General features: G+C 44.5%; 1 protein-coding gene across 4 annotated transcripts in view; it reads left to right on the top strand.

The window, feature by feature from the left end:
- Positions 1–24,684, top strand: part of LOC309364780 (zinc finger protein RFP-like) — a 29,108-nt gene extending 4,424 nt beyond the window's left edge. The window contains exons 2-8 of one of the 4 annotated variants that reach the window (XM_081902681.1): positions 12,800–12,895; positions 13,934–14,164; positions 18,970–18,992; positions 19,635–19,753; positions 20,477–20,509; positions 21,952–21,981; positions 23,944–24,684. In XM_081902681.1, the coding sequence (XP_081758807.1) occupies positions 12,800–12,895; positions 13,934–14,164; positions 18,970–18,992; positions 19,635–19,753; positions 20,477–20,509; positions 21,952–21,981; positions 23,944–24,461 (1,050 nt within the window). In that variant the 3' untranslated portion in view covers positions 24,462–24,684. Of the gene's footprint in view, positions 1–12,799; positions 12,896–13,933; positions 14,165–18,969; positions 18,993–19,634; positions 19,754–20,476; positions 20,510–21,951; positions 21,982–22,091; positions 22,122–23,943 lie in introns of all 4 variants that reach the window. The other 3 variants (XM_081902680.1, XM_081902682.1, XM_081902683.1) reach the window with 3 other exon arrangements.
- Positions 24,685–24,983: the final 299 nt, after the last annotated feature.

Raw genomic sequence — 24,983 nt, 5'->3', positions numbered from 1 at the left:
CCTTAGTGACTACCTGTCTCTGTGCCTTGACCATGTTTGTAGACACCACTCCATTCATATCTCCCATCAAAATCATATTATAGTCCATATAGTCCAATAGAGTCTCATGTAGCTTCCCTCATTTGGTGCATAAATGCCTACTATCAAAAATTTCTCTCCTTGTGATTGGATTTCAATTACTACAAATCTTCCTTGGTCATCTTTAAAAAGAAATTTCGGTGATAGGCTCTCCTTTGCATAAAGTACTACTCCTCTTTTTTTAACTTTGTCTGATGAGATGAATTCATGTCCCAATCTTTTATTTATCAATATTTTCCTATGTAGCCTTATCACATGTGTTTCTTGTAAACAAATTAAGTCCAATTGTTCTTTTTTTAATACATGAAAAACTCTTCGTCTTTTTTCAGGGGAGTTCATCCCATTAATGTCCCAACTTAATATTTGCAGTGCCATGGTCTAGTTACTGTAAGTCTCCTCCAACTGCACCCAGTGCTTGCTCTTGTTCTGTCAGTGGTGTTGATATCCCTTTCACTGGGCAGCCCAGTCCAAAAGGTAGCTTTGCTATGTCCAGTATAGGTGATCTTCTGTCCAGTGCTCTTTGCTCTAGTCCTCTATCTGGTGATTGTCTGTCCAATACTCCTGGTTCTTTTCCAAGTTCCTTCTGTAAATCCTCTCCGTGGTTGCTCAAAATTTTTTCTTTGTCCTCAACTGATCTTATTTTTATTTTCCTTCCTTTAAAACTAAAGGATAGGCCTTGGGGAAATTCCCACCTAAAGATGATTCTGTTCCTTCTCAGCAAAGCAACCAAATCTCCATAATTGGACCTAAGGTCCAAAAGGTATTTCGGCATATCTTTAAATATTTCCACTCTTGTCTGCAGTATTTCCAAAGTCTTCTGAAAGTGCCAACCCAAAATTTTATCTCTCTCTTCTTTAGTGCGGAGAGTAATCAAACAGTCTCTTACTCTATTCTTCTTCCCTCCTCTTCCAAGTCTAAAGGCACTCACAATTTTCACTCATTCTTGTTCCAAATCCAACTTCCAAAACTCTGTAAATTCCTGCGTAAGAAATTCTATCAAACTATCCTTCTCCAATTCAGGTACAGCTCTGATCATCTGTTTTTCCTTGAGCTCAATCATAGAAAGAATCAGCTTATGGTCCTCAACTTGTCTCTGTATGTCTGGGACTCTCTGTTTCTAATTCAGTTACCTTGACTTCCACAGCAGCCACTTTTTCCTTAGTTTCCTCTGCAATCTGACGAGTCGAAGCAGATTCCTGTATCAATTTCTGTATAGCTTCTATGTTAGTATTCACCTTTTGTCCCAAATTATTTTTTTTAAAAGATTTTTATTAAAGTTTTAAAGGTTACATTAGTCACAACAACAACAAAAACCCAATTAAACCAGAAAAAGCAATACATAAAAACAAGTCACATCAAAAGAAAAAGATAAAAAATGGAAAACAGACAAAAAACAAGCAGAAAAAATGCATAGAATCCAGAGAAAAAGAAAAAAGAACAAATAAAACCTTTACATAACTTTCCTTCTTTAACTTATTTCCTTGACCTCACACCTCCCCTCTTTGTATTCTGATTCAGTTAGATATTACAGCAAATCCTTCACCCTTGTTTTTATCCTAGTAATTTATCTTAATATACTGTAGTTTAACATTCTCTTCTTTCATCAATTAATCATCCATTTTTACTTTATTTAATCTTATTTCTCATTAAAACTAATATATTGAACTTAATCTCTAAGACATTTCCCCAGGGTCATAAAAATTTCATTCCACGATTTTTCCATTTCTCATTATTATTATTTTTTTAAAAGAATTCCTTATATACACTTTAAATTCCCAATTTCTTTCCTCCGTCTCCCCTCCCCGGTCCCGGCCCCTGCCCTCAGTTCCATCAACCTTCCAGCGTCCATCAACCTGGAGATCTGATGTCCGAGGCTCTTAACTCTTCTTCATTTCCCTTCTGCTGATCTTCTTGATAAACTTTGGTGCTAAAAAGCAGATCTCGGGGGAGCTCCATTCCAATGATGGTTATATTCCTTCTTGACAAGTCTGCCAGGTTTCCATAATTAAAGCTAGGGCCCATAAAGTATTCCAAACCTTGTTTCACAGTTCTTCCAAGTCCAAAGGCCCCCGAAGCTCCAATCTCCTCCTGGCTCAAATTCATATTCCTAAAGTCATTTGATCCCTGCATAAAGGGATCTCTCCACTTTTCCTTTTCCAGATCAGGCCAGGCACCTATCTTCAAAAACCGGCTTCTCCTAATTACAGTTGTAATCCTCCATTTGCCTCTTTGGGGTTAAAGCTCCCCCATATTTTGCTTTATATTCAACAACAGCAACTTTCTCCTTCTCTAATTCATCAATTTGTTCAATTAAGAAAGGTTCTTGTGCTGGGTTCTTGTCGACTTCTATGCTGATGCCCACTTTTGTTCCCAAGATATTAATATTAGTAGCCATAACATCTATCTGTTTATGCAGCTTTCCCAGCAGATAGATTGTCCTATTCAGAGCAAAAGCTACTTCTTCCTTTACCGACATTCTTAAGAAATTCAAGGTCAAAACTAGTTTCTCACAGTCCTTATCTTCAAAGTAATTTCGCAGCTGCACACTTGTAACAATGTCCCAAAACTCCCTCTAGAGGGAAGCAGTCTCAATTTGTATCAATCCTTTCTTTTTTTTTAATTAATAATATTTATTCAAACTTTTCAAGATTACAGAGAAAAAAAGAAAAAAATACATAATATGACACAAAAAGCAAGAAAAGAAAAATACAAAAATACAAAAATACAAAAAAATAAAAATACAATCATTAAAAAAGAAAGAAGAAAAACAAATTGAATCCCTTACATAATCAATTTCCCTTTACTTATTTTCTTGACCTCCTCACACCTCCCATTTCTGTATTCAAGTTCAAATTTTATTTCAGCAAGTCCTTTCACCTTATTTTTTTAACTTAATAATTTATTTTAATATGTTATTATTTTATGTTCTCTCTTTCATCCATTTCCTCATTTCATTTTTGTTTAATCTTCTCATTTAGGTAATTTAGTTTATTTTAAAAACCACTTTTACTTTATCCAATCTTAACTCTCATCCAAACCTATATATCAATATCAATACTTATTCTTAAAATATTTCCCTAAGGTCAACCAGAATTCCCTTCCACGAATTTCCCAACTCTCATGCGAACAAAAAAAAGTCAAAAACAAAACAAGTTATAATTATGTACCCTTTAAATTCCCAATTTCTATTCCTCCCATACCCAAGAATCTCCTGATAATCTCCTGAGGTCTCTGCTGACTCTACAGAGAGGAGGAGCAATGTACTGCTCTCTACTTAATTAGTCAAGTGAGTGAGTCTCTGTGTGAGAGAGAGAGTAAGTAAGTCAGTGTGTCGGAGAGTGAGTGCAAGAGATAGTATTTAGAGATAAGATTGCTGCTAAGAGCAGCTGCAGGCACTCAGAGTAGCATTGATGTATGCTCAGAATATTTAGCTCTGTATATAGTTTGTATTATAGCTGTAGTTATAGAATAAAATAAGATACTTTACAGAGCTGCTCTCCGAGTGGTTTATACTCTGCAAAACGCTGCTGCGCAACGACTGCATTATTGAGACAGTGAATCCGGTGCTCTCAGCTCCAAGCTGTGAGTCCACAGCACTGTGACCAGTTCCTGTGGGAAAGGAGGTCTCTGGCAGTGCTACCCAGCTCGCCTAGCCCAGTCGGGGCTGTAGTGCATGAGTCCAGTTGGTACACTGGCTCAAGGGCGATGCTGACATCGGTTATGGGCCCAGTCGTCTGACCAGTCGTTGTTCCAGTCATCCAAGTCGTCCCAGTCGCCAGAGGTGTCTGTTGCTGATCGCTGGACGGCGGAACGGAGGCTGCATGCTGGACTGATTTGTGGTGCCTAGAAGCAGAGCTGTGTTGGAGCAGAGTGCTCAAGCTGCCGCTGTTGCTGTTGCTGCTGCTTGAGGTATGTTGCTGACTGCCAAAAAAAGAAGATAGCATCCCTGTTTGCCTGTTAATTGCGCTTTGAGTGGGGGAGAGAGTGGCTGAAGAAGTCCAAGGCTTTATCTGTGTTTGCACGAGGGAAGTGTCTTGCTCTAAGTAATAGCAGACATGGCCTGTGCACATTCTGGCCAGATGGCTATGTCCTTTCCCCTCCTCACGCCTGAAAACTATGCAGTTTGGCAAGTTAAGATGAAGGCGCTTTTGCAGAGGGAAAAGCTATTTCACACCATAGAAGATGACCCTCCAGATAAAGATGATGATGATTGGGCTGAGTGGCATGCTGCAGATATGAAAGCCCGAGGGACAATTGTTTTGAGTGTTTCAGACCACTTGCTGGTGAACTTAGAGGGTCAAGAGACTGCACAAGCTGTTTGGCATAAGTTGAGAGATATGCATCTGAGACAAAATGCTGGTTCCAGTGTGATTTTCTTCAAGAAGCTGTGCAGGTTACAGTTGCAGAAAGGTGGTGATTTGCCTAGCCATCTATCTCAGTTAAAGCGTCTCAGACAGGACCTTGTTCAGCGAGACCTGGCTATTTCAGAGGCTGTGTTTGTAATGCTGATGATAAATAGCCTAGATGAGTCTTATGATGGAGTAGCTGCCCAGATTTCTACACTGCCTTCTGACCGGCTAACAGAAGATTATGTGTGTAGCGTGCTCCTGAATGAGTGGGATCGCAGACAGGCTGTTAGAGAAAGCCGGGACAATGGTGCTGTTAAAAATGTGCCTGAAAATGTGCCTAAGTCTTCAGCAGGGGAAAGTGAAAGTGAAACTGCTGCTGTTAAAGCACTAAAGTTGAAGCGGTGCTTTTCATGTGGAGCACAAGGCCATTTGAGTTTCCAGTGCTGCAAGAAATCTTCAAAGAAGAAGGGAAGCTTCAGAGGCAGAGGGGGAGGAGGACGAAATCCCCAAGCACCTGCTACTTCAAAGGTTTTGCTCTCTCGCTGCTGCAGTCAACGTGGGCGGAGTTTCTTCGTGATCGACTCTGGCTGTACCAACCACGTAGCCAAAGATAAGGATCTCTTTGTTCAGCTTGAGAAGCAAGAGAAAGAAATACATCAAGCAGATGGGACAGTTCTCACGAGTGAGGCTAAGGGAACTGTGTTCTTAAAGAGCCTGAATGCAACAATTCAGAATGTCCTGTATGCGCCTGATATTCAGGACAATTTGTTGAGTGTTTCCCAGCTTGATCATCAGGGTTTTAAGGTGGTGTTTGCTAAATCTCGCTGTGAAATTCGTCGAGATGGCAAGCTCATTCTATATGCAAAATGTGTAAATGGTCTGTATCAATTGCCTTTTGTTTCAGGTACAGGAACTGCAGAAGCAACTGAGAAAGAGTGTTGCAATTTGTCTGTTGATAAGAATGAGAAGTTGCATGACCAATGTATTCATTATTACCACCGCGTTTATGGTCATTTGAATTTCCAGGCTGTGGCAAAAATGCCTGATATGGTTCAGGGTATGAAGCTGAAAGAATGTCCCTACCACATGAAATGTGTTTCTTGTGCTGAGAGTAAGGCAAGGCAAGCTCCCAAAGGTACAGAGTCTGGGGGAGAGGCCAAGAAACCATACGAAGTCATTCATGCAGACTTAGTGGGGCCTCTAGCGCTCTCTAGAGGCAATTCAAGGTTTTTCATGGTTTTGATAGACTACTACTCTAAATATGCATGGGTCTATGTGCTGCAGAAAAAGTCTGAAACCTTTACTAAGTTTCGTCAGTTCTGTAAATGGCTCAGAAATGTACATAATGAGAATGTACATTGTCTTTTCACTGACAGGGGTGGAGAGTTTTGTTCAGAAGAGTTTGAGGCTTTTCTTTCTGAACAGGGCATTGAGCATAGGACCGCCACGCCCAGATCGCCCTGGCAGAATGGTTTATGTGAGAGATTGAACCAGACCCTGCAGCAAGGAATCAGAACACTGTTACATGATTCGGGGCTGCCCAATCCTTTTTGGGCCGAAGCTCTTTCATTTTTCTGTCACGTGTATAACAGGAGGTACCAGTCTAGTATAAATTGCACCCCATATGAGATGCTTCACGGAAGAAAGCCATGTGTGAAGCACTTTAAAATTTTTGGTTCGGAAGTTTGGGTGCACACCTCGCAGGGTGACAAACTGAGTAAGCGTGGAGAACATGGTATTTTCCTAGGATATGAGAAAGGGTCTTATCGTGTCCTGATCACAGACACGAAAACCATAAGGCTGACCAGGAGCATTGACGACAATCCACAATGGGACAAAGTTGGCGTTTTTCAGTGCCATCCCATTTGTGATGATGGTGCAAAAGGGGCAAAGAAAGTTAAAAGGGAGGCAAGTTCTGATGTGATTGATAATTCTGATGCCAATGTAGATCCAGATGATGGCACAGATTGTCAGAGCCCAAAAGCCTCAGGTGAGTCTGACGCTGATTCAGACTTAGCAGCTTCATATACTTTAGCTCCCCATTCTCCCAAAGAGGAGGAAGCACCAGAACAAGAGGATCAGAGGGTTTTGCGCAGATCCGAGAGAACAACCAAGGGGGTACCACCGAAAAGGTTTTCTGAAGAGTTTGCAAAGGCTGCGGTCACATGCAACTCTGGTGGGGTTTTTAAACCTAGTGTGAAGTGTGCTGAGAGTAGTGGCACAAAACGCTGCATTTTTTTCTTTACCTGACATTTGAAGGATCAGGATTGAAGGAGCAAGCATGTGTTTAAAATGGTTTGTTCAAATCTGCCTAATTAGAAATGTCAATTTGTATTTGAGAGGAAGAAATGTGTGTGAAGATTTTTCCAGAAGCTGCTTATTCATTTGTGTGTTCACAATGTGTATTTTGTATAAACTACAGGTTGAGATTTATGTTTTAACTCTTTCCTAATAGACACAGAAAGGTTGTAGTAACTGTTTAATGATGTGATAAAGTGTCTTAGATAAGGGGGGAGAGAGATACCTGCAAGTATGTTACCAAGGTTGTAAGCAGAAAACAACTTTTGGCGTGTGTGTGCAAATTGCAGTTATGTTAAAGATTCTTGAATGGTCGGATGAAATGGGGGAGGATGAGGAGATTTCACCCCTCCCATACCCAAGAATCTCCTGATAATCTCCTGAGGTCTCTGCTGACTCTACAGAGAGGAGGAGCAATGTACTGCTCTCTACTTAATTAGTCAAGTGAGTGAGTCTCTGTGTGAGAGAGAGAGTAAGTCAGTGTGTCGGAGAGTGAGTGCAAGAGATAGTATTTAGAGATAAGATTGCTGCTAAGAGCAGCTGCAGGCACTCAGAGTAGCATTGATGTATGCTCAGAATATTTAGCTCTGTATATAGTTTGTATTATAGCTGTAGTTATAGAATAAAAGAAGATACTTTACAGAGCTGCTCTCCGAGTGGTTTATACTCTGCAAAACGCTGCTGCGCAACGACTGCATTATTGAGACAGTGAATCCGGTGCTCTCAGCTCCAAGCTGTGAGTCCACAGCACTGTGACCAGTTCCTGTGGGAAAGGAGGTCTCTGGCAGTGCTACCCAGCTCGCCTAGCCCAGTCGGGGCTGTAGTGCATGAGTCCAGTTGGTACACTGGCTCAAGGGCGATGCTGACACATACCCCCTTCCCGGTTTCAGTCCCCAACATGTCCTTCAGTCTCAAAAAGCAATCAGCCTGGAGATCTTACATCCGAGGCTCTTAATTCTCTCTCACGTCCTCTCTGCCGGTCTTTTTGATAGTCCTTAATATTAAAAACCAAATCTCGGGGAAGCTCCAACCCAACAGGATCCACATTTCTTCCGGCCGGACCTCCATACTTGAAAGTAAGGCCTATAGGGTATTCCAGATCTTGTTTCATACTCCTTTCAAATCCAAATGTCTCCAAAGCTCCAACTTCCACTTGGATCAAATTTGTAATCCTAAGGTCTTCAGACCTCCACATAAAGAGCTCTCTCCATCTTTCACTTTCCAATTCAGGCCAAACTTTCAACATCAACTTTTTATTTTCCCTTGTTACCATCATGAGAGGCCTTAAATTGCAGCTCTCCTTTAACATCTGCGGGGTTGCGGCTCCCCCTTCCTTTTCTTCAGGGACAACAAGTCTCCTTCTCCAAATTCTCAAAGCTCTCAAGTTTCTCTATTTGTCCAGTTAAATAGACTTCCTGTGTCGGATCCTTATCCTTATCCAATTCAATGATGGTGTTTACTGTTGTATCCAAAGTTGTAACACTTGTAGCCAAAACATCAATCTGACCTTGCATTGCAACTTTCCCAAGAGAACAAATGCTCTATTCAGTTCAGCCTGGATTTTTCCTCCTCCAGCCATTCTTGTAATGTCCCAAAACTCCTTCTAGGGGAATTTTAGTTCCTTTATGTTCCTTTCAACACAATCCAAAAGTCCAGTTAAATTGTAACAACCCTTCTTTATTTTTCTTTTTCCCAAATGCAAATTGTAACAAATGTAACCGGCAGAAGCAACAGAAATAAAGTCCTCTTTTTACGTCTTGACAGCTAGCTTGACAGCTGTCAAGATATTCTATACTTCGTCACCAGGCTCTCGCGGACCACTCCCGGGTCCGGGGGGGGGGGTGGCACTTCAGCTCCCAGATTTAATTCTTTTCCTGCAGGTTCCCCTGCTTCTGAATAAAATTTCTTATGGTGCCAAACCTTGGAATTAAAGTCTTTTAGAAAAAAAAGAAAGAAAAAACTCTCCTCGACCTTAGTTGACAGGTCCTTTGCTTTAAGTTATTTACAGAGAGGGAAGGCGGACTTCCTGTTTAGACCTTCCCCGATCTTGCCAAATTTAAAAATTTTCCTTTAAAATTCCAATTTCCATACTACTCACGGGTTGTTGTTTAAAAGTCCGAATGTTCACAAGAAGAAGTCAGTGCTCTCCGTTAACGGCTGTGTGGCTTCACTCCGCAGAAGAAGCAGTCGGCTCTCAGCACCGCGCCGCTCACCCCATCCCGCTCCGGAGCCTTTAAAAAGGCTCCTTCGCAACTTGGGGGGGGTGCAAATGGTGCCCGCCGAGTCTCCACGTTCACAGGCTTCACCCGCCTGTGATTTTTAAAGGGTCCCCGCTTTGCCGTAGCGGTAGGACCCGATCCCGCGGAGCTGGTCCCTCTGAGACTCAGAGGGAATCTGCCATTAACGCTGGCGCTAACCCGGAAGTCCTCTGTATCAATCCTTTCCAGCACAATTCCAAAAGTAAATTAATAAGAGTTCCCAGTTACTTTTTCTTCTTTTTAAGTGCAGAAGCAGACAATAAAAACAATGTCTTTCTTTTAAAGCTAACTGTCAAATTAATGCCAACTGTCAAATTGAAGCTAGCTGTCAAGTTAAAGCTAGCTGTCAAATTTGTCCTGTTTACCGTCAATGGACTTTTTGCAAACCATTCCCAGGTTCAGAGACGTAATGCTTCAATCTTTAATTTTCCACCTTCTCCTGCAAGTTCACTTGGTCAGAATTGATAGTTTCAATCAGTGGAGTTTTAATCCTTTACGCGAGACTTTCCAAAACCTTAGTTAGTAACTACATTGCTTCAGTTTATTTGCAGAAAGGGAAGGTGGACTTCCTGTTTAGACCTTCCCCGTTCGGTGCCAAATTAAATTATTTAAAAGCTCAATTTCCCATTCTTCTCACGGGTTGTTGTTTAGAATCCAATTGTCCACAGGAAAAAAGTCAGCGCTCTCCGACAGCGGCAATGCGGCTTCGCTCCGTGAAATAAGCGGTCGATTCAAAGCACCGCGCCTCTCACCCCACGTCGCTCTGGATTCCCGGTACTGGGTCTCCCCGCGAGTAGGTGAGCGCTGAAGGTGCCAGCCGAATCCCAGTTTCACAGACTTCTCCCGTCTGTGATTTCTAAGGGTCTCCGCCATCGCCGTGGCGGTCAGACTCTGTTTTTCATGGAGCCGGTTCCTCCCGATTGGAGGAGCTCCGCCATTGCCAGAGGCGCTAACCCGAAAGTTTCTTGTCCCAAATTATTTATACTTTCTGTATTTATATCAATTTTGATATTTGCAGCGTCCACCTTCGCATTTGATGCATCCACTTTTACATTTGTCGCTTCTACCTTCCTGCTAAGATTTTCCAAAGCTTCATTTATCTTACCTAATGCGATCGCTAAAGCTTCTTCTGATGTCATTCCTCTTGGTTTAGGTTGTGTTGGTACAGCTGCAGGTGGGGCAGAAGGACCAGATGCTGACGCTCTTCGCTGCCGATACTTCCCAGATCTTGTTGTTTTTTCTGGGAGTGAAGAGTCTATTTTTTCTTTCCCATCTGCCATAACACTCAGAAAATCCAAGGTCAGTCCCACAGTCAAGCAGTTTTATTTTTCTAATGGAAAATTCCCCTTATCCAACTCGTTGTTTTTTTTAATATAATATTTATTAAAGTTTCCAATTATAAACACATAAACACAAACCCACATGAGAACATACACACACAAACAAAACAGGTATAATTCCAATCCCTTTCTTTCTTAAACCTTATTTCCCCGACCTCCTCTCACCTCCCCCTTCTGTATTATAATTTCATTTTTGTCCGCTCAACAAGTACTTATTTAAAATCTTATATCTTATAAAAAACCCAATTTTAAGTTAATTTTAAACCTTTTTCCTAAAGTCGACCCAAATCTCCCGCGATTTTCCCACCTTCCATAAAAGTTACAAAAAATAAACATATGAACAAGATCTAAACAAATTATATTTTAACACCCTTTGGATTCCCAAATTCCCCCTCCCTTTCCCGATTGTGGTCCCTAAACCAATGTCCATCAGTACATCTGTTTTAGCCTGTGTCCCAAACGCCTGAGGCTTTTAGCCCTCTCTTAGTTTCTCTCTGCCGGTCTTTTTGACAGTCCTTTGTTTTCAACATCGACTCTCGAGGGAAGCCCTGTCACCATAATGTCCATTTTTCTTACCAGCAGGCCTCTGTATTTAGAAGTGGAGCTCAAGTTCTGTTTCTTAAATCTTTTTAATCTATATGGCCCTAAAGCTCCAATTTCCATCTTGAACAAATTTATGCTATCAGGCCTCTGGTCAAACTTGATCTTCTGCAGCCTTGTGGCTTCACCTTCAGTTTCCGGCACGTCCTCATGTGTCTCTTGGGATTTGTCAAAGTTCATTTCCTCAGCTGTAGCTGCCTCTATTCCACCTTCCAAGACTTTTGGTTCAGAGACAAAAACTTGTATCAAGTCTCTTCCTGTTCCCATAAGATTGTTGACAGTATCATTCAATGCTGTTGTTGTTGTTGCTAAGATATCACTCTGGTCGTGGAGCTTTCCCAGGAGATAAAAAGTCCTATTCAGCTCATCGAGTATTTTTCCACTTAGAGCCATTTCTTGCAGTATCTCAAAAGTCCCCTCTAGGGGGACTCTGTTTACTTAGTATCTTTCCAATTTCACTCCAATAGTCCAAATGTAACTTATTTTCCTTTACTCCTGACGATTTGTATCCAAATTTAAAAGAAAATCTAGCCAGCAGAGTTACCAGAAACAGCGTTTCCTTTTATTTCCCAACTTTGACAGCTAGTTTGACAGCTGTCAAAGTCTTTTTCTTTTCAGCAGGCTCTCTCACAGATCACTCCCGGGTCCCGGGGGGGGGGGGGGTTGTACTTTAGCCTAAGCCAGTTCTTATCCTCCAGCAAAATCAATTGTACAGTCCAATCGCGAAAATATTAATTTTTCTTCCAAAAAGGAAAAGATGTTTCTCCCAACTTTAGTTATCCGGTCTTTGCTTTCAAATATCTACAAGGTGGGGGGGCAGACTTCCTTTTTACCCCTCCCCCGTTCATATCGAATTTAAAAAAAAATTCTTTCAAGTCCAATTTCCGTATTACTCACGGGTTGTTACTTTTAGTCCGAATGTTTGAAGGAAAAAGTCAGCGCTCTCCATCCATGGCATGCGGCTTCACTCAGCAGGGGAAGCAGAAGACTCTCAGCACCGCGCCGCTCCCCGTCCCCCGTTCCGTAGCCTTTAAAATCTCCTTTACGGGTCGGGGGGCGCTGATGGTGCCCGCCGAGTCACCACGTCCACAGGCATCCACACCTGTGGTTTTTAAGGGTCCCCACGTCGCCGGTGCGGTAGAACCCGATCCCTACTGAGGCGATTCCCTCCGGAGATCAGAGGGAATCCACCATTAGATGTTGGCGCTAACCCGGAAGTCCCCCCTTATCCAACTCTTATAACAGTTTCCAAACCTTCCTCTAGGGGGAAACCGTTACAATCCGTACTTATATTGCTCCAAAATAACTCCTTTTAAAGCATAACTTAAGCAGGAAATTTAGTCTCAATTTTTAGTTACTTTCTTTCTCCCTTTAGAGTCAGAGGGAGACAGTTAGAAACAGTTAAACACAATGTATCTCTCTTTGACAGCTAACAGTCAGAGCGCGCTTCAGACACAGCAGCCTTATTGTTCTATTTGCAGTCCGTTCCCAGGTTCTGAGCAATGGAATTTTACCTTCCTTCCCTCTCTCTCGCAGGTATAAATAGTCCGAAACTCCCCCCCCTCTTCTCCTACTTCCAGGGGGGGATGTACTATTTTTGGAGGTTGAAGTTTATCCTTTCCAATCAGCTTTCCAAGACTCTAGCTTGCAGCCTCTTTGCTTTGTTCTATTTACAAAAGCGGAAGGCGGACTTGCATTCGCTCCATAGGACGCACACACATTTCCCCTTCATTTTTGGAGGGGGGAAAGTGCGTCCTATAGAGCAAAAAATATGGTACTTTGCTATTCTAGGAAGGCCACTGAGCGCAAGAAGCCATTGTGATTTTCATCTCTCTGTGCGTCTCAATCAAAGCTGAATTTTTCCTTTTCTCTTTAGGGAGAGATCTGTCGCCGCCTGGAGATTCTGAGGAAAGAGAGAGAAGAAATTCTGGCCCATCAAGCAGATCTGGACAAGGAAAGCAAAGACCTCCTTGTAAGTGTCTCTGTTGTTACTAGACAGGGAACAAGCACTTGAGACCTCCAGGTATAGGGCAGTGTATAAATTAAATAGAGAGGAAGAGGAAGAGGAAGAAAAAGAAAAAGAAGAAGAAGAAGAAGAAGAATCGAGTCAGGACTGAGAAATGATGGGGAAATCTGCCCATTTGAGCTTCTCCCCATTTCTCATTTCTCATATCAGTCTGTTTATTAATTTATTGTTCTGAAAATGTATTAGATGTTAGGGTAACTACCAACTTGCATAAATATTTTGATCTGTACCTTACCCTCATAAATACATTTTTTGTGAATATTACCTGGCTGGGTCAAGCTTGAAAATATCAAAGGTGTGAATTTCAAAGGATTGCTCTGTTTTGGTCTCCATATTTTTTCAGCAAGAGCGAATTGGGTAAGTTCACCTTTGAATGCAGCTCAATGGAGTTTATTTCCCCTTGTCATTTATTATGTGAATAGCAGTCAAGGAGAAGCCTGAGAACTTGTGAGCTGAAAGGGTGGAGGCAATTCAGTCCAAATCCTGATTTACCATAAATTCTACTAAAGAATTGTCTTTCTAAATGTGGGCTCTTGTTCATTTTAAGTAAACTCAGGCCATTATGAACCTTTAAAGAAAACAGGGGAGCTCTGGGGATCAACTCTGCACTTTGTTCTCCTCTGTTTCTGTTCCTTCCTACACCTAGATGGCTCCAGTCTAAACTGAGGGGTGTTTAATGTCCCTGGATGTTCTCTGAACAACTGTAAACTCTGGTTATGCCATGCCCCAAAACATGCAGGGAACATCCATGTCTAGGAAAAAAGAGCTCCTTCCTTTAGGCTGTATCCGTCTGCAAAAGAGAAGTCAACAGAAACAGCAAAGGTAGAGGGCCTCCCCTCAAAATATAGGTTTACTTCTTTAGCCACTGGAGGTTTCATGTCTATGAAAAATCAGAAGTGTCCACCCTGTTTAATTCTCATAATTTTGTTTCTGCTGTTTTGAGGCTAAGCACCAAACACACTCAGACCTCCTCTTTTCTTGCAGAAATTAACAGAAACAGAGAGGCTGAAGATTGTGGAGAAGTTCAAAGAACTGCGCCAGTTCCTGGAAGAACAAGAAAAAGGTCTGCTGAATCATATCGAAGAGGTGGAGAAGGCGATTGCAGGGAGAAGGGATGAACAGCTGGCCAGACTCTCCAGGAATCTCTCCTTGCTTGAGAGGATCATCCAGGAGATGGAGGAGAAGGGTCAGCAGCCAGCGAGTGAATTCCTGCAGGTAAGATGGTGGCAGGAGCAGCCCAAGGCTCCAGGAAAAGGCTGCCTCCCATCCTTTATGTGTCCCTTTCATTTATGCAAGGAGTGCAGGGGCTCAGATGATGGAGCCTCTAGTCAGGTTTGTAATGGACAGGAAGACTCAAGAGACCTGGGATGCTTAACTCACCTGAATGCAGACTAGAGATTCTTCTGTGTTCTTGATGGAACAGGAGGTGGTTTTCTGCTCTTTGCTGATGATTTGTCTCCAAATGCCTTCTTCTTGGCAATGCTGCCTTCCTGCCCTGTGCTGGGCTTCAGCGAGGATGAGTTCAGGCCTCCTTGCAACATGAGCCAGTCTCTTGACCAAACTTCTTTTCTGGTTCCCTCCACAACTTCTTGGTTGATCCCCTTCACAATGGATTCAGATCAGCCCAAAATGGTGCTCAGTCACAATGACCAAAGAGCAAGACAGAGGGACTCATCCAGACTGCTGCTTGTCCCACCCCTTTCCTCAAGGAAAACCTGCTGTTTACTGCTGAATTAGAGCAAACCTCAGCCTGGTTTTCTCCAGATTGACGTTTGCTTCAATGTTGCACTAAGGAGCAGGTTTTCCCTGGGGGAAAGTGGCAGGGCAAAGGCAAAACCACTTGGACCCGTGTTTTCTGGGCAAGGGAAAAGTGTGGATGCGCCCAAAGAAACACTGAGCTAAATAATAAGAATAAGAATAAGAATAAGAATAAGAATAATAAAATTTTATCCTGCCCATCTGGCTGAGTTTCCCCAGCCACTCTGAGTGGTTTCCAACCGAATATTAAAAACAATACAGCATCAGACATTAAAAACTTTCCTAAACAGGGCCACCTTCAGTTTTCTTTTAAAAGCAAAATGTTGGGGAGCTGACCTGGCAGGAGAGCAGAGTAGCAGTGGTCCTGCGTCCGTGTGAGATTCACATCTAGCCACACCAACCCAGACACTTGTGGCTTCATACCTTTCAGGTGGCTTCCCTTTGGTTGAACTTGCTGACCTCTTCAGCGTGAATTCTGGAATTGTGCCTGATTCACCTGGATCAACCCTACTATCCTCTGTGTCAGACACATCCCCCTCTGACCTGCTGCCCTGTTTCGGGCGTACAGTTGGTTCTGCTGGCGAGGATGGTTCACTCCTTAGCTCAGACTTGACAGAGACCTGTGGAGGGGTCCTGGGACTCCCTTTTGGAGAGATACGGAGCCTCTCCCTTGGAGATCCCGGCTCTGGACTCTGTGGCTGTGGACTGTACACCTCAGCAACAGGTTCAGCCTCGTCCTCCTCCTCTTAATCATCTGAGTCTGACAGAACCTCCGGGTTCCCGTGGAGACGTTTCCACCCACTCTGCTCGCAAAACTCAGCACTGCCGCTAATAAGCAGCTTAGACTGGTTGCCAGTAGGGTATGCGAAACGCCATGCCTTTGAACCCGGCTCATAGCCTACAAAGATCATCTTCCTAGATCTTGGCTCACCCTTTCTGCGCATGGCCTTTGGAATGAGGACCCAAGCCTCACAGCCAAACACTCACAGGAAGTCCACTTTTGGTTTCTTCTGATGCAACAGAAAGTACGGCGTGTCTCCCACACTTGAATTGAACACCCTGTTCTGAACAATGCATGCTGTCTTATAACTCTCAGCCCAAAAGCACTGTGGCAAACCCGAGTCTGCCAACATAGCGTTCGCTGCTTCCTGTAGCGTGCGAAATTTTCTCTCTGCAACCCCATTCTGTTGCGGAGAGTAGGGGGCAGTCAATCGATGACTGATACCCTTCTGCCTGAAAAACAATTGCAGTGAAGAACCTGTGAACTCCCCCCCCCCCCCGCGATCAGATTGAAAGGAAATCACCCTGGTAGAGAACCGCAGCTCTACCGCTGTGATCCAATCCCTGATCAGTGCAGCTGCTTCTGACTTATATTTAAGCGAGAAAACCCAAGAATGCCTTGAAAAATCGTCGATCAGAACCAGAACCCATTTAGACCCAGCTAAAGAAGGTGTTGGCATGGGCCCTGTTAAATCCGCATGCACAAGTTCAAAGGGTTTGCTGGTTCTCCTCTCTTGTTGTGACCTTCGATTGCTTACAGGCTTGGCAATCTAAGTATTTGGCACATGCCTTGAACCTACACCCAATGGTGTTCTCTGCGGCTTTCTTTACATATGACCACCCAACATGCCCAAATCTCCTGTGCCACAAGTGCATACAATCATGGTGTGGTGGGACATTTGCACACTGCACTTGGGCATCTTTAATGGACTTTCCACTAGCCCCATTTTCCACCAGTCCCATTTTTCTACCAGTCCCATTTTCAATAGGCATCTGCACCAGAAAGAGCCTGTCTTTTCTCTCAACACTGTAGATCTTCTTCCCATTCCTGTAGAAGGAACACAAATTGTTAGAGAACAGAACATCAAAACCATCAGCAGTAAGTGATGACACACTTAAAAGAGAATGTGCAAGCTCAGGAACCACAAAAGCTTGCACCTCGTGATCTATAAAAGAACAATATAAAAACCCAGTTTCAGTCAATGGTCTTTGAGACCCATTTGCTAATGTGACATAGCATCTAGTTTTAACTGTCTTGCAGTTCCTCAGGAGCCCTCGAGACGTCACGAGGCAATGCGATGCTCCCAAATCTATAACAAGAGATAAAGTGTCTCTCTGGCTGTCTTCCAAAGTTGCCATGGCGTTGCTTGCACCCTCACCGGTTGCCATGGCCACAGCCTCCCCCCGACTAAGGCTTTTGCCTTTTCTCAGAGACGCCATTGCAGCTGTGAGGTGATAAGACGCCTTGTCTGTGTTTTTCTCCTGGCCTGCTGCTTTCCCACGTCTCTGCTGGGAACCGGCCCTGGGAACCTGCTTTGTTGACATTCCTCTCCGGCCGGTGTCCTTGCCTTCCTGGGCCTCTACAGAACAATGCCCTTCGCTGTTGGACTTCGGCTCAGAGCACAAACAACTCTTAGAGACTTTGGCCTGCACCCCCACTCCTGGGTGCATAGCTTCCTGAGGAACAGCTTGCCACTGCTTTCCTCTTCCCAGCTCTCAGCCTCTCTCCAGCACACAGTCCATCACACAGATGTGTTGAAGCATAGAAACAGCTTCCCAAAACAGTCCCAGCCCCCTCTGGGCTTACAGCTCTCTCTGGGCATTCTCCAGCCCCCTCTGGTCTGGCTCCCACTGCGGCCTGACATGCTGTCTTCAGTGCCTGCCACGCGACCCAGGGCTTCTTCCCTTGGAGCTTCTTCCCTTGGAGTCAAGCATCAACGCTGGCCCTTAAAATGGCTAGCACCCTTTGCTCTCTTTCCAGAGCATCAGCTACGTCTGCTTCACAGGCTTCCACTGCACCTGCAGACTTCTCAGCCTCTGCAGCTGCAGCATTGGGCTGGGCAAGTACTGGATCGGCCTGCGTGCATTCCCACAGCCGTTTTCCTTCCAGCCAGTAGTACATTCGCTTTGACCAGGCTTCCCAATTGGCCCCATTCAGTCTTTCGAAGGGGATATTATAGCTCTCATGGCCCTGCTGTGCCTGGGTAGCAGCCATCTTCCACCCACCGGGGCTTTAAGCGTACTCACGCATTTGCCAGCAAGCTGGACCTCCGAAGCAGCCATCTTCCTTGGCTTTTGGCTCCGCTCTCCAGCATTCCCCACTGCCCTTCCTGGCAGGAGCTCTCAGCAATGCAACGCTGGCAGTCTTCCTCCCTTCTCACACTTGTCAGGAAATGTGTAACTTCCATAACCTTTTGGAGTAAACAAATCCTGCGTCCAGTCAGGCTTCCCTGCGTGGCTCTGTTGGGGAGCTGTCCTGGCAGGAGAGCAGAGTAGCAGTGGTCCTGCGTCCGTGTGAGATGAGGGATAAATCAAGTCCAAAGACAGTTCGGTTCTTATCTCTAGAAGCGTTTATTTACAAAGCAGTAAACCTCCGACATTCTCTGTGCTCCAAAGCACACACGCAGCCTCCGAGCTGAGCTGCGTCTCAGGCAGAAGCGAAAGCAAGTCTGAACAGTGACACAGACTGTGACGCACTTCTCTGCCTTAAGCTCCTCCCAGATACAGGACACCACGGAGTTTTAACCCTGTCAGTTCCAAACTCCACACAAAATAGTTGTTTATTGCCTTGACATCTGCTGGGAGGGCCTTCCACAGGGTGGCCGCCACTACCAAGAAGGCCCTCTGCTTGGTTCCCTGTAACCTCACTTCTTGCAAGGAGGGAACCGCCAGAAGCCCCTCGGAGCTGGACCTCAGTATCCGGACTGAACGATGGGGGTGGAGACGCTCCTTCAGAAATACAGGTCTGAAGCTGTTTTATTAGCCCTTTGGAGGCATTTTATGCTGCAGGTGCTTTTCTTATTTCCAGTTGGAAAGTAGAATTTGAAATTTGGGGACTTCTATGGAAGACAATTTGGGACAGTTCCCTGGTAGGAATATCCTGTAGGCTTACTTACGTCTGAATTGCACAATGCAAACTGGATTAAAGTTAATAAATTATAATCTAAGACAAGAGATGCGTTGGAATCTTCTATTGAATCCATAAACATGAGATTCCCTTAAATGCTGGTGGATTTTCATAAGGATTTTCAACAATAATTGCAAACTGATGTGGAAATGTGGAGAACTTGATATTGGAAAAATTCATAATTTCAGATTGGAGAAATAAAAGCTGTGAGAAACCAAAACTAGCTGATTCCACCATCCCTACCCAAAACCTTGGCATGTGCCAGGCAGACTGACATCCAAGGGGCAGGGTCTGAGGGGGTCTTCCTAGTGTGGCCTGTGGGGTGCAGTGAATTCCCTTCTCTTTTTCCCTCTAGGATGTGAGAAGGACCTTGCAGAGGTAAGTGGATCTGGCTCATTTCCATTAGCATCGCTCCATGAGGCCGGGATGCAGGAACCTCAGACATGGCCCCCCAGGGGCTGCAGGGGGGAGACTGGAGGACTCACTCCCTGAGGCATCTCACAGGTAAAAGCAGGGCCCCCTCTTTGGGACTTGACAATGGGTAGATCTTTTTATACTGTGAGGAGATCTGTCTCTTGGGAGTTGGACGTGCCTGCCTTCATTGTTTCCTTCTAGACTGACCAGTTCAGTCACTCTGCAGCAAACACTATGCCGGGCCCCCACCCTGTCCCAAGAAAACTCCTGCCCCATAGAGCCCCTAGATCTCTTTTTCTTCCTCACTCCTTCTCTGGGGACATCTAGAGAAAGGAAATGTGTGCTGCGCTCTCATCACCCTCAGACAATTCCTGCCCCTTGATACCATATGATTCTGCTGCTTCTTTGAATTGACATCAGTGGGGAGACTCAGAGGCCTGGGGTTGCTGTTTTGGCCCTTGGGGGTCTTGCTGAAGAGTCTGTAGTGAGGAAGAAACTCCCCACTCAGGGCCTGCCTCTCCCTCTAGGCCTCCTCCCAATTCCTTTCTTTTCCTTTAACAGAAATTGCAGATTTGAATGGGCTGACATTGTTTTTCTTTTCACCAGGTATGAGAAAAGAGAGAGTCCAGAGAAGCCGATGGCTTTCCCTCCAGAGCTGAGGAACAGGGTCTTGGAATCCTGTGATCTAAATCACCTTGTGGAAGATGCAATGAAACAATGGAAAGGTAATTAAAATCGGCTGCCAGGATTTCACACTGGGAATTTTATTATTTCTTCAGAACTGAACATTCCAGGCTCTTATTGCATGGAATTGAGTAACCCCAGGATCCCTTCCTTCTTGGGGCTCCAGCCTTCATTTCCTGTCCCCCAGAATGGCCCATGTATATTGTGACGCTGGATCCTGTAAAGGAAGCCTGAACCAGAGTGTATCTCTTTCCAATTCTACGGAACCTCCTTTTCTTTTTGGTTTCCCATCTACACAATCTGGGGTTGTCCTTTTGGAGGTTCTCCTGCTCTGAATAGATGTCGATTCAAGGATGCTACATTATGAAGTGTTACTTCATAATGTAATAATAAGAGCCAGTGTGGTGCAGTGGTTGAGAGCGGTGGACTCGTAATCTGGTGAACCAGGTTCGCGTCTCCGCTCCTCCACATGCAGCTGCTGGGTGACCTTGGGCCAGTCACACTTCTCTGAAGTCTCTCAGCCCCACTCACCCCACAGAGTGTTTGTTGTGGGGGAGGGAGGGAAAGGAGAATGTTAGCCGCTTTGAGACTCCTGAAGGGGAGTGAAAGGCAGGATATCAAATCCAAACTCCTCCTCTTCTTCTTCTTCTTCTTCTTCTTCTTCTTCTTCTTCTTCTTCTTCTTCTTCTTCTTCTTTTATATGGAGATTTATTTCAGGTGGAAGAGTGTTGCCCTTACACTTTATTATCTTTTTGCTTCCTCAGATGCTATGTTATACAGAAAACAGATTCAGAAAGGTAAATTTCCAGGGGAGGAACAATTTGACAGGAGGGATGGGGACTGATATTTCATGGGTGTTGGACCGTCTGTTATGCAGACTATGGGACCCCCATCAATGGCGTCACTCTGGGAAACAGTCCTCTAGGGGGTTTGGGTTCTTTGTCTGTCCCATAAATGAACTGGGAGGAGTTTGAAGGCTTGGATTGGGGGCAGAGCTTGTCCCTGTGAAGAACCTGCACACCAGTCTTGAGTTCCATTCCTGCCTATAGACTAGTATCCTTGATTTTATAGATTTTGCTTTCATAAAATCGATATACTGCTTGTTTGTAGGGAAAAGCCTCAGGCCTTACAATATCTTACAGAAGCCCTCAAGGAGGATCCTGCGGGGTCAGTCCAGGGTCCATCTTGTCACGTTCTCATGTATAAGGAATCTCCCTTGCATTTTGTTTTCCCTCCACACAATCTGGAGAGGTTATTTTGGGGCTTTTGAGATCAGCCCCATTCCATGAGGGAGGACTTCCCATTGCATGAGACCCTTTGAATTACAGGGTAAGGCTCTGCAGCTTCTTCCTCTGCAGTCTGGTTTGTTAGCATGCTTGGAAATTCCGCTTTCAAGAGCTTTTTCCCACCAGTTTACTTGGCGCAGATGTTAACCTTCCTCCAGTCATTCAGTACAGATCCCCATTTCATTCGTGGATTTTGAATGATTGTATTCCGCCATTTTATAGCATGGTTGACCACTTCTGATTTCCCCATGGAATCATGGAATAGTAGAGTTTGAAAGGATCCCAAGGGTCATCTATTCCATGGGTAGGCAAACTAAGGCCTGGGGGCTGGATCCGGCCCAATCTTCTTCTGAATCCCACCCGCGGACTGTCCGGGAATCAGCTTGTTTTTACATGAGTAGAATGTGTCCTTTTATTTAAAATGCATCTCTGGGTTATTTGTGGGGCATAGGATTTTGTTCATTTCCCCCCCAAAATACAGTGGTACCTTGTGTTACAAACGCTTCAGATTACAGACGCTTGAGGTTACAGACTCCCCTAACCCAGAAATATTACCTCGGGTTAAGAACTTTGCTTCAGGATGAGAACAGAAATCGTGCTTCGGTGGCGCGGCGGCAGCAGGAGGCCCCATTAGCTAAAGTGGTGCTTCAGGTTAAGAACAGTTTCAGGTTAAGAACGGACCTCCAGAATGAATTAAGTACTTAACCCGAGGTACCACTGTATACTCCGGGCCCCCACAAGGTCTGAGGGACAGTGGACCGGCCCCCTGCTGAAAAAGTTTGCTGACCCCTGATCTAGTCCAACCCCCTGCAATGCAGGAATCACAGCTAAACACGTTAGTTGTTTTAATTCCTTAGGCCTACAGTTGTTGTCTTTCAGTTACTTGTTTTATGATGTCATCTTTTGCTTGAAATATTTTTTTTTAGCTATTAACCCTCTTTTTGCTTCCTCAGATGTCCAGTCTTTCAGAAATCTCCACAGAGGTAAATTTCACATAAGACCCCAGATGCTATGTTATGGTGATGTTTTGTAAAAAGATATTCTTTGAACTATTGCAGTGTAGACCATTAAGCCTCTCTTTTTGCTTCCTCAGATGTCCAGTCACTCAGAAGTCTGAAGAGAGGTAAATTTCACATGGAGACCCCAGTTCACAGGAGGGACAGGGACTAGTGTTTCATGGGGGGTCAAAAGTCTCTTCTGCATGTTGAGAACCATCCAACGCTTGACTTTAGCCCTGCTGTTTGTGCCACAAAGGCAGAGAGGGTGGACTTGAAGGGGGAGATAGAAACTTCCCAGAAGGATCAGGCGGAGGAGGGAAGAGTTTTACTCCTGGCTGGAGAGAGTTGGGTTGCTTTTCCATCATGTGACCTTTTTCAGGCCTGGTTGCCAAATGTCCTCTTTTCGCCAGCCATGTCTTCTATTTTCATGATCAAAATTTCTTAAAATTTGTATCTGGGCAGATTTTTAAAATTTGGCAAAATGTCCCCTTTTTTGTTTGGTTTTTTGGTTTACAAGAACCCATGAAAATTTTAATATTGCATTAGAGCAGGCATAGGCCACCTCGGCCCTCCAGATGTTTTGGCACTACAATACCCATCATCCCTGACCACTGGTCCTGTTAGCTAGGGATCATGGGAGTTGTAGTCCCAAAACATGTGCAGGGCCGAGGTTGCCTATGCCTGCATTAGAGTCAGATCTAAGGCACCCGGTTAGGCTAATCTGCAGCAGAGAATCACAACAGAGCAGCATCTTAAGCTAGCGACATACTTTAAAAATCCCTTCTCTTGTGGCTGAACCAAAAGGACGCTGGCTCAGCTACAAGATCTTGGAGAAGGAGTCCGGGAGGGCAAGAGTTAAGATCCCCCTGCCCTTAAGGAGAGTCCACATGCAGATGTTCAACAGTTTAATAAATTGTTCTGTGCACACTTACATTCAGAAAGATGTGAACATGTGCCCAAATATTTCATGTGGCAAGTGAGGGAGCTATATGTATTCATATTCTTCTTTTGTTGTTGAAAGTTAAGAACACTGCTACTAGCAATATATCACAGCTTCTATAGCCTACATATAGTATGGGGTATTTCAAATGAGAGTCGTCATAGCGATCCATAGTTAAAAGTCAAAGTTGGCAAATGTGTCCTCTTTCTTGCTCTTCAATATAGATATAATATATATGGTATATATTAAATCCCAAAGAGAAGCATGGAATAAGCAGTCCTTTGTAAAATTGCCCTTCCACCTGCCTCCTCTTCCCTGGCGGCAAGGCCTAAACTTCCAAGATGGTTGGGAGGAAGGAGAGACCAAGTGGGTGAGAGAGATGGAGAACAGGAATAAACAGGCTCCCCACTTAACACGATTTTCACTTTTGTGCACAAGGGCACAGAACATAACTCCCGCAAAAGTGAGGGGAGGCCTATATGTGGTTTTGTGTTGTATTTTAATGCTGTGGACCACCCTCAGACCTATAGATGAAGGGCAGTATGCAAATGATATTATTATTATTATTATTATTACAGGGGGTCTTCCTCCCCCAGCCCAACCCAGACGTCCCCAAAGGCCAATTCCCACAGAGATTGTCAGAGGAAAGCAGCTTCTCTCCTCTCCTGCCTCCTCCAATTCTCTATTTCTCCTTCCCTAACACAGAAGAGTAAAAGGTTTCCTGGGTGGTTTTTCCCCTTAGAAAATGCCTGGGTTGGAAGGAGGGCAGGCACAATGGACATTGAATATAAGAAAGTGAAGGAAACTGATTTAAAAACCAACCAGAAGATATTTATTCTGATGAGAGTCTGCAAGGAGGAGTCTCAGTCTTGCATGCGATGCAAATAAATCCCCTTGATCTGAAAGGGAATCTGGGTTTTTCGGGTGTTTCTTGGATAATGGTGTCCGTTTCTGTCTCTCTGCCGATTCTGCCTGATCTTCTCTTTCCCTCATCTTCTCCCCAACAGCAAATGTCACTCTGGATCCAGACACAGCCCATCCCAAACTCATCCTGTCCAAGGATAGGAAAAGCCTGAGATTAGGAGACAAACCTCAAGCCCTGCCTGATAATCCTGAGAGATTCAACTTTTATTTTTGTGTGTTGGGTCGTGAGGGATTCACAGCAGGCAGACATTTCTGGGAAGTCACTGTGGAAAGTGGGAAATGGTGGGTTGTGGGGGTTGTCAGGAAGTCTGTGAAGAGAAAGGGCCGCTTCTCCTTTAGCCCTGAGGAGGGGATCTGGGCTGTGGGGAGGTCGAGAGGGGAGTACATGGCCTGGACATCCCCTAAATACTCTCCTCTGTCCCCAAGTGAGGAGCCCAGGAGGATCCGGGTGACTCTGGACTATGAAGGGGGACGTGTGTCTTTTTCTGACGCCGACTCAGGAGCCGAACTCTACACATTCTCAGGAGCCTCGTTCTCTGGAGAGACCCTCCTCCCTTTCTTTTATCTGTGGGAAAATAAAACCCACCTCATTATCTCCTGAGGAGACTAAATCTGCCTCTCAGGCCCAGCAAGAGTTTCTTTCCAGACCAGAGTGAGTGACATAAAAAACCATTTACCCACCAGGAGAACCTTGGGCAGTTTTTCAAGGGCTTCTTTGAGAATATTCATTTTCCTTCCTTTTCCCTTAATTCCCTCTGCAACTCACTTTTTCTTAAAGAGACAGTCACACTTTTAACAGTCCCAATAAATCATCTTTTCCTCACCTTGAGTCTTGTTTTCCTTTTGAGATGTCGATTTGGCAGAGCACGAGGCTCTTAATCCCAGGGTTGTGGGTTGGAGCCCCACGTTCGGCAAAGGATTCCTGCAGGATTCTTGTAGCAGGAACCCCCCACCCCAATCATTCAGTTTGCACAAACTTCACACACACTCACACTCACACACTACATACGCTATGCTTCTGTTATAAATTCATAGAAAATCAACCATACATTGGATTTGCACTGTTCCACTTTTATTTTACTCCATGAAGGAAGGACTACAAAATGGGGAAGGTTTGATACAG

The sequence above is a fragment of the Podarcis melisellensis genome (genome assembly GCF_964234715.1).
Source record: "Podarcis melisellensis genome assembly, chromosome: 2".
Lineage (NCBI taxonomy): Eukaryota > Metazoa > Chordata > Lepidosauria > Squamata > Lacertidae > Podarcis > Podarcis melisellensis.
This window is presented reverse-complemented; position numbering and strand designations above follow the sequence as displayed.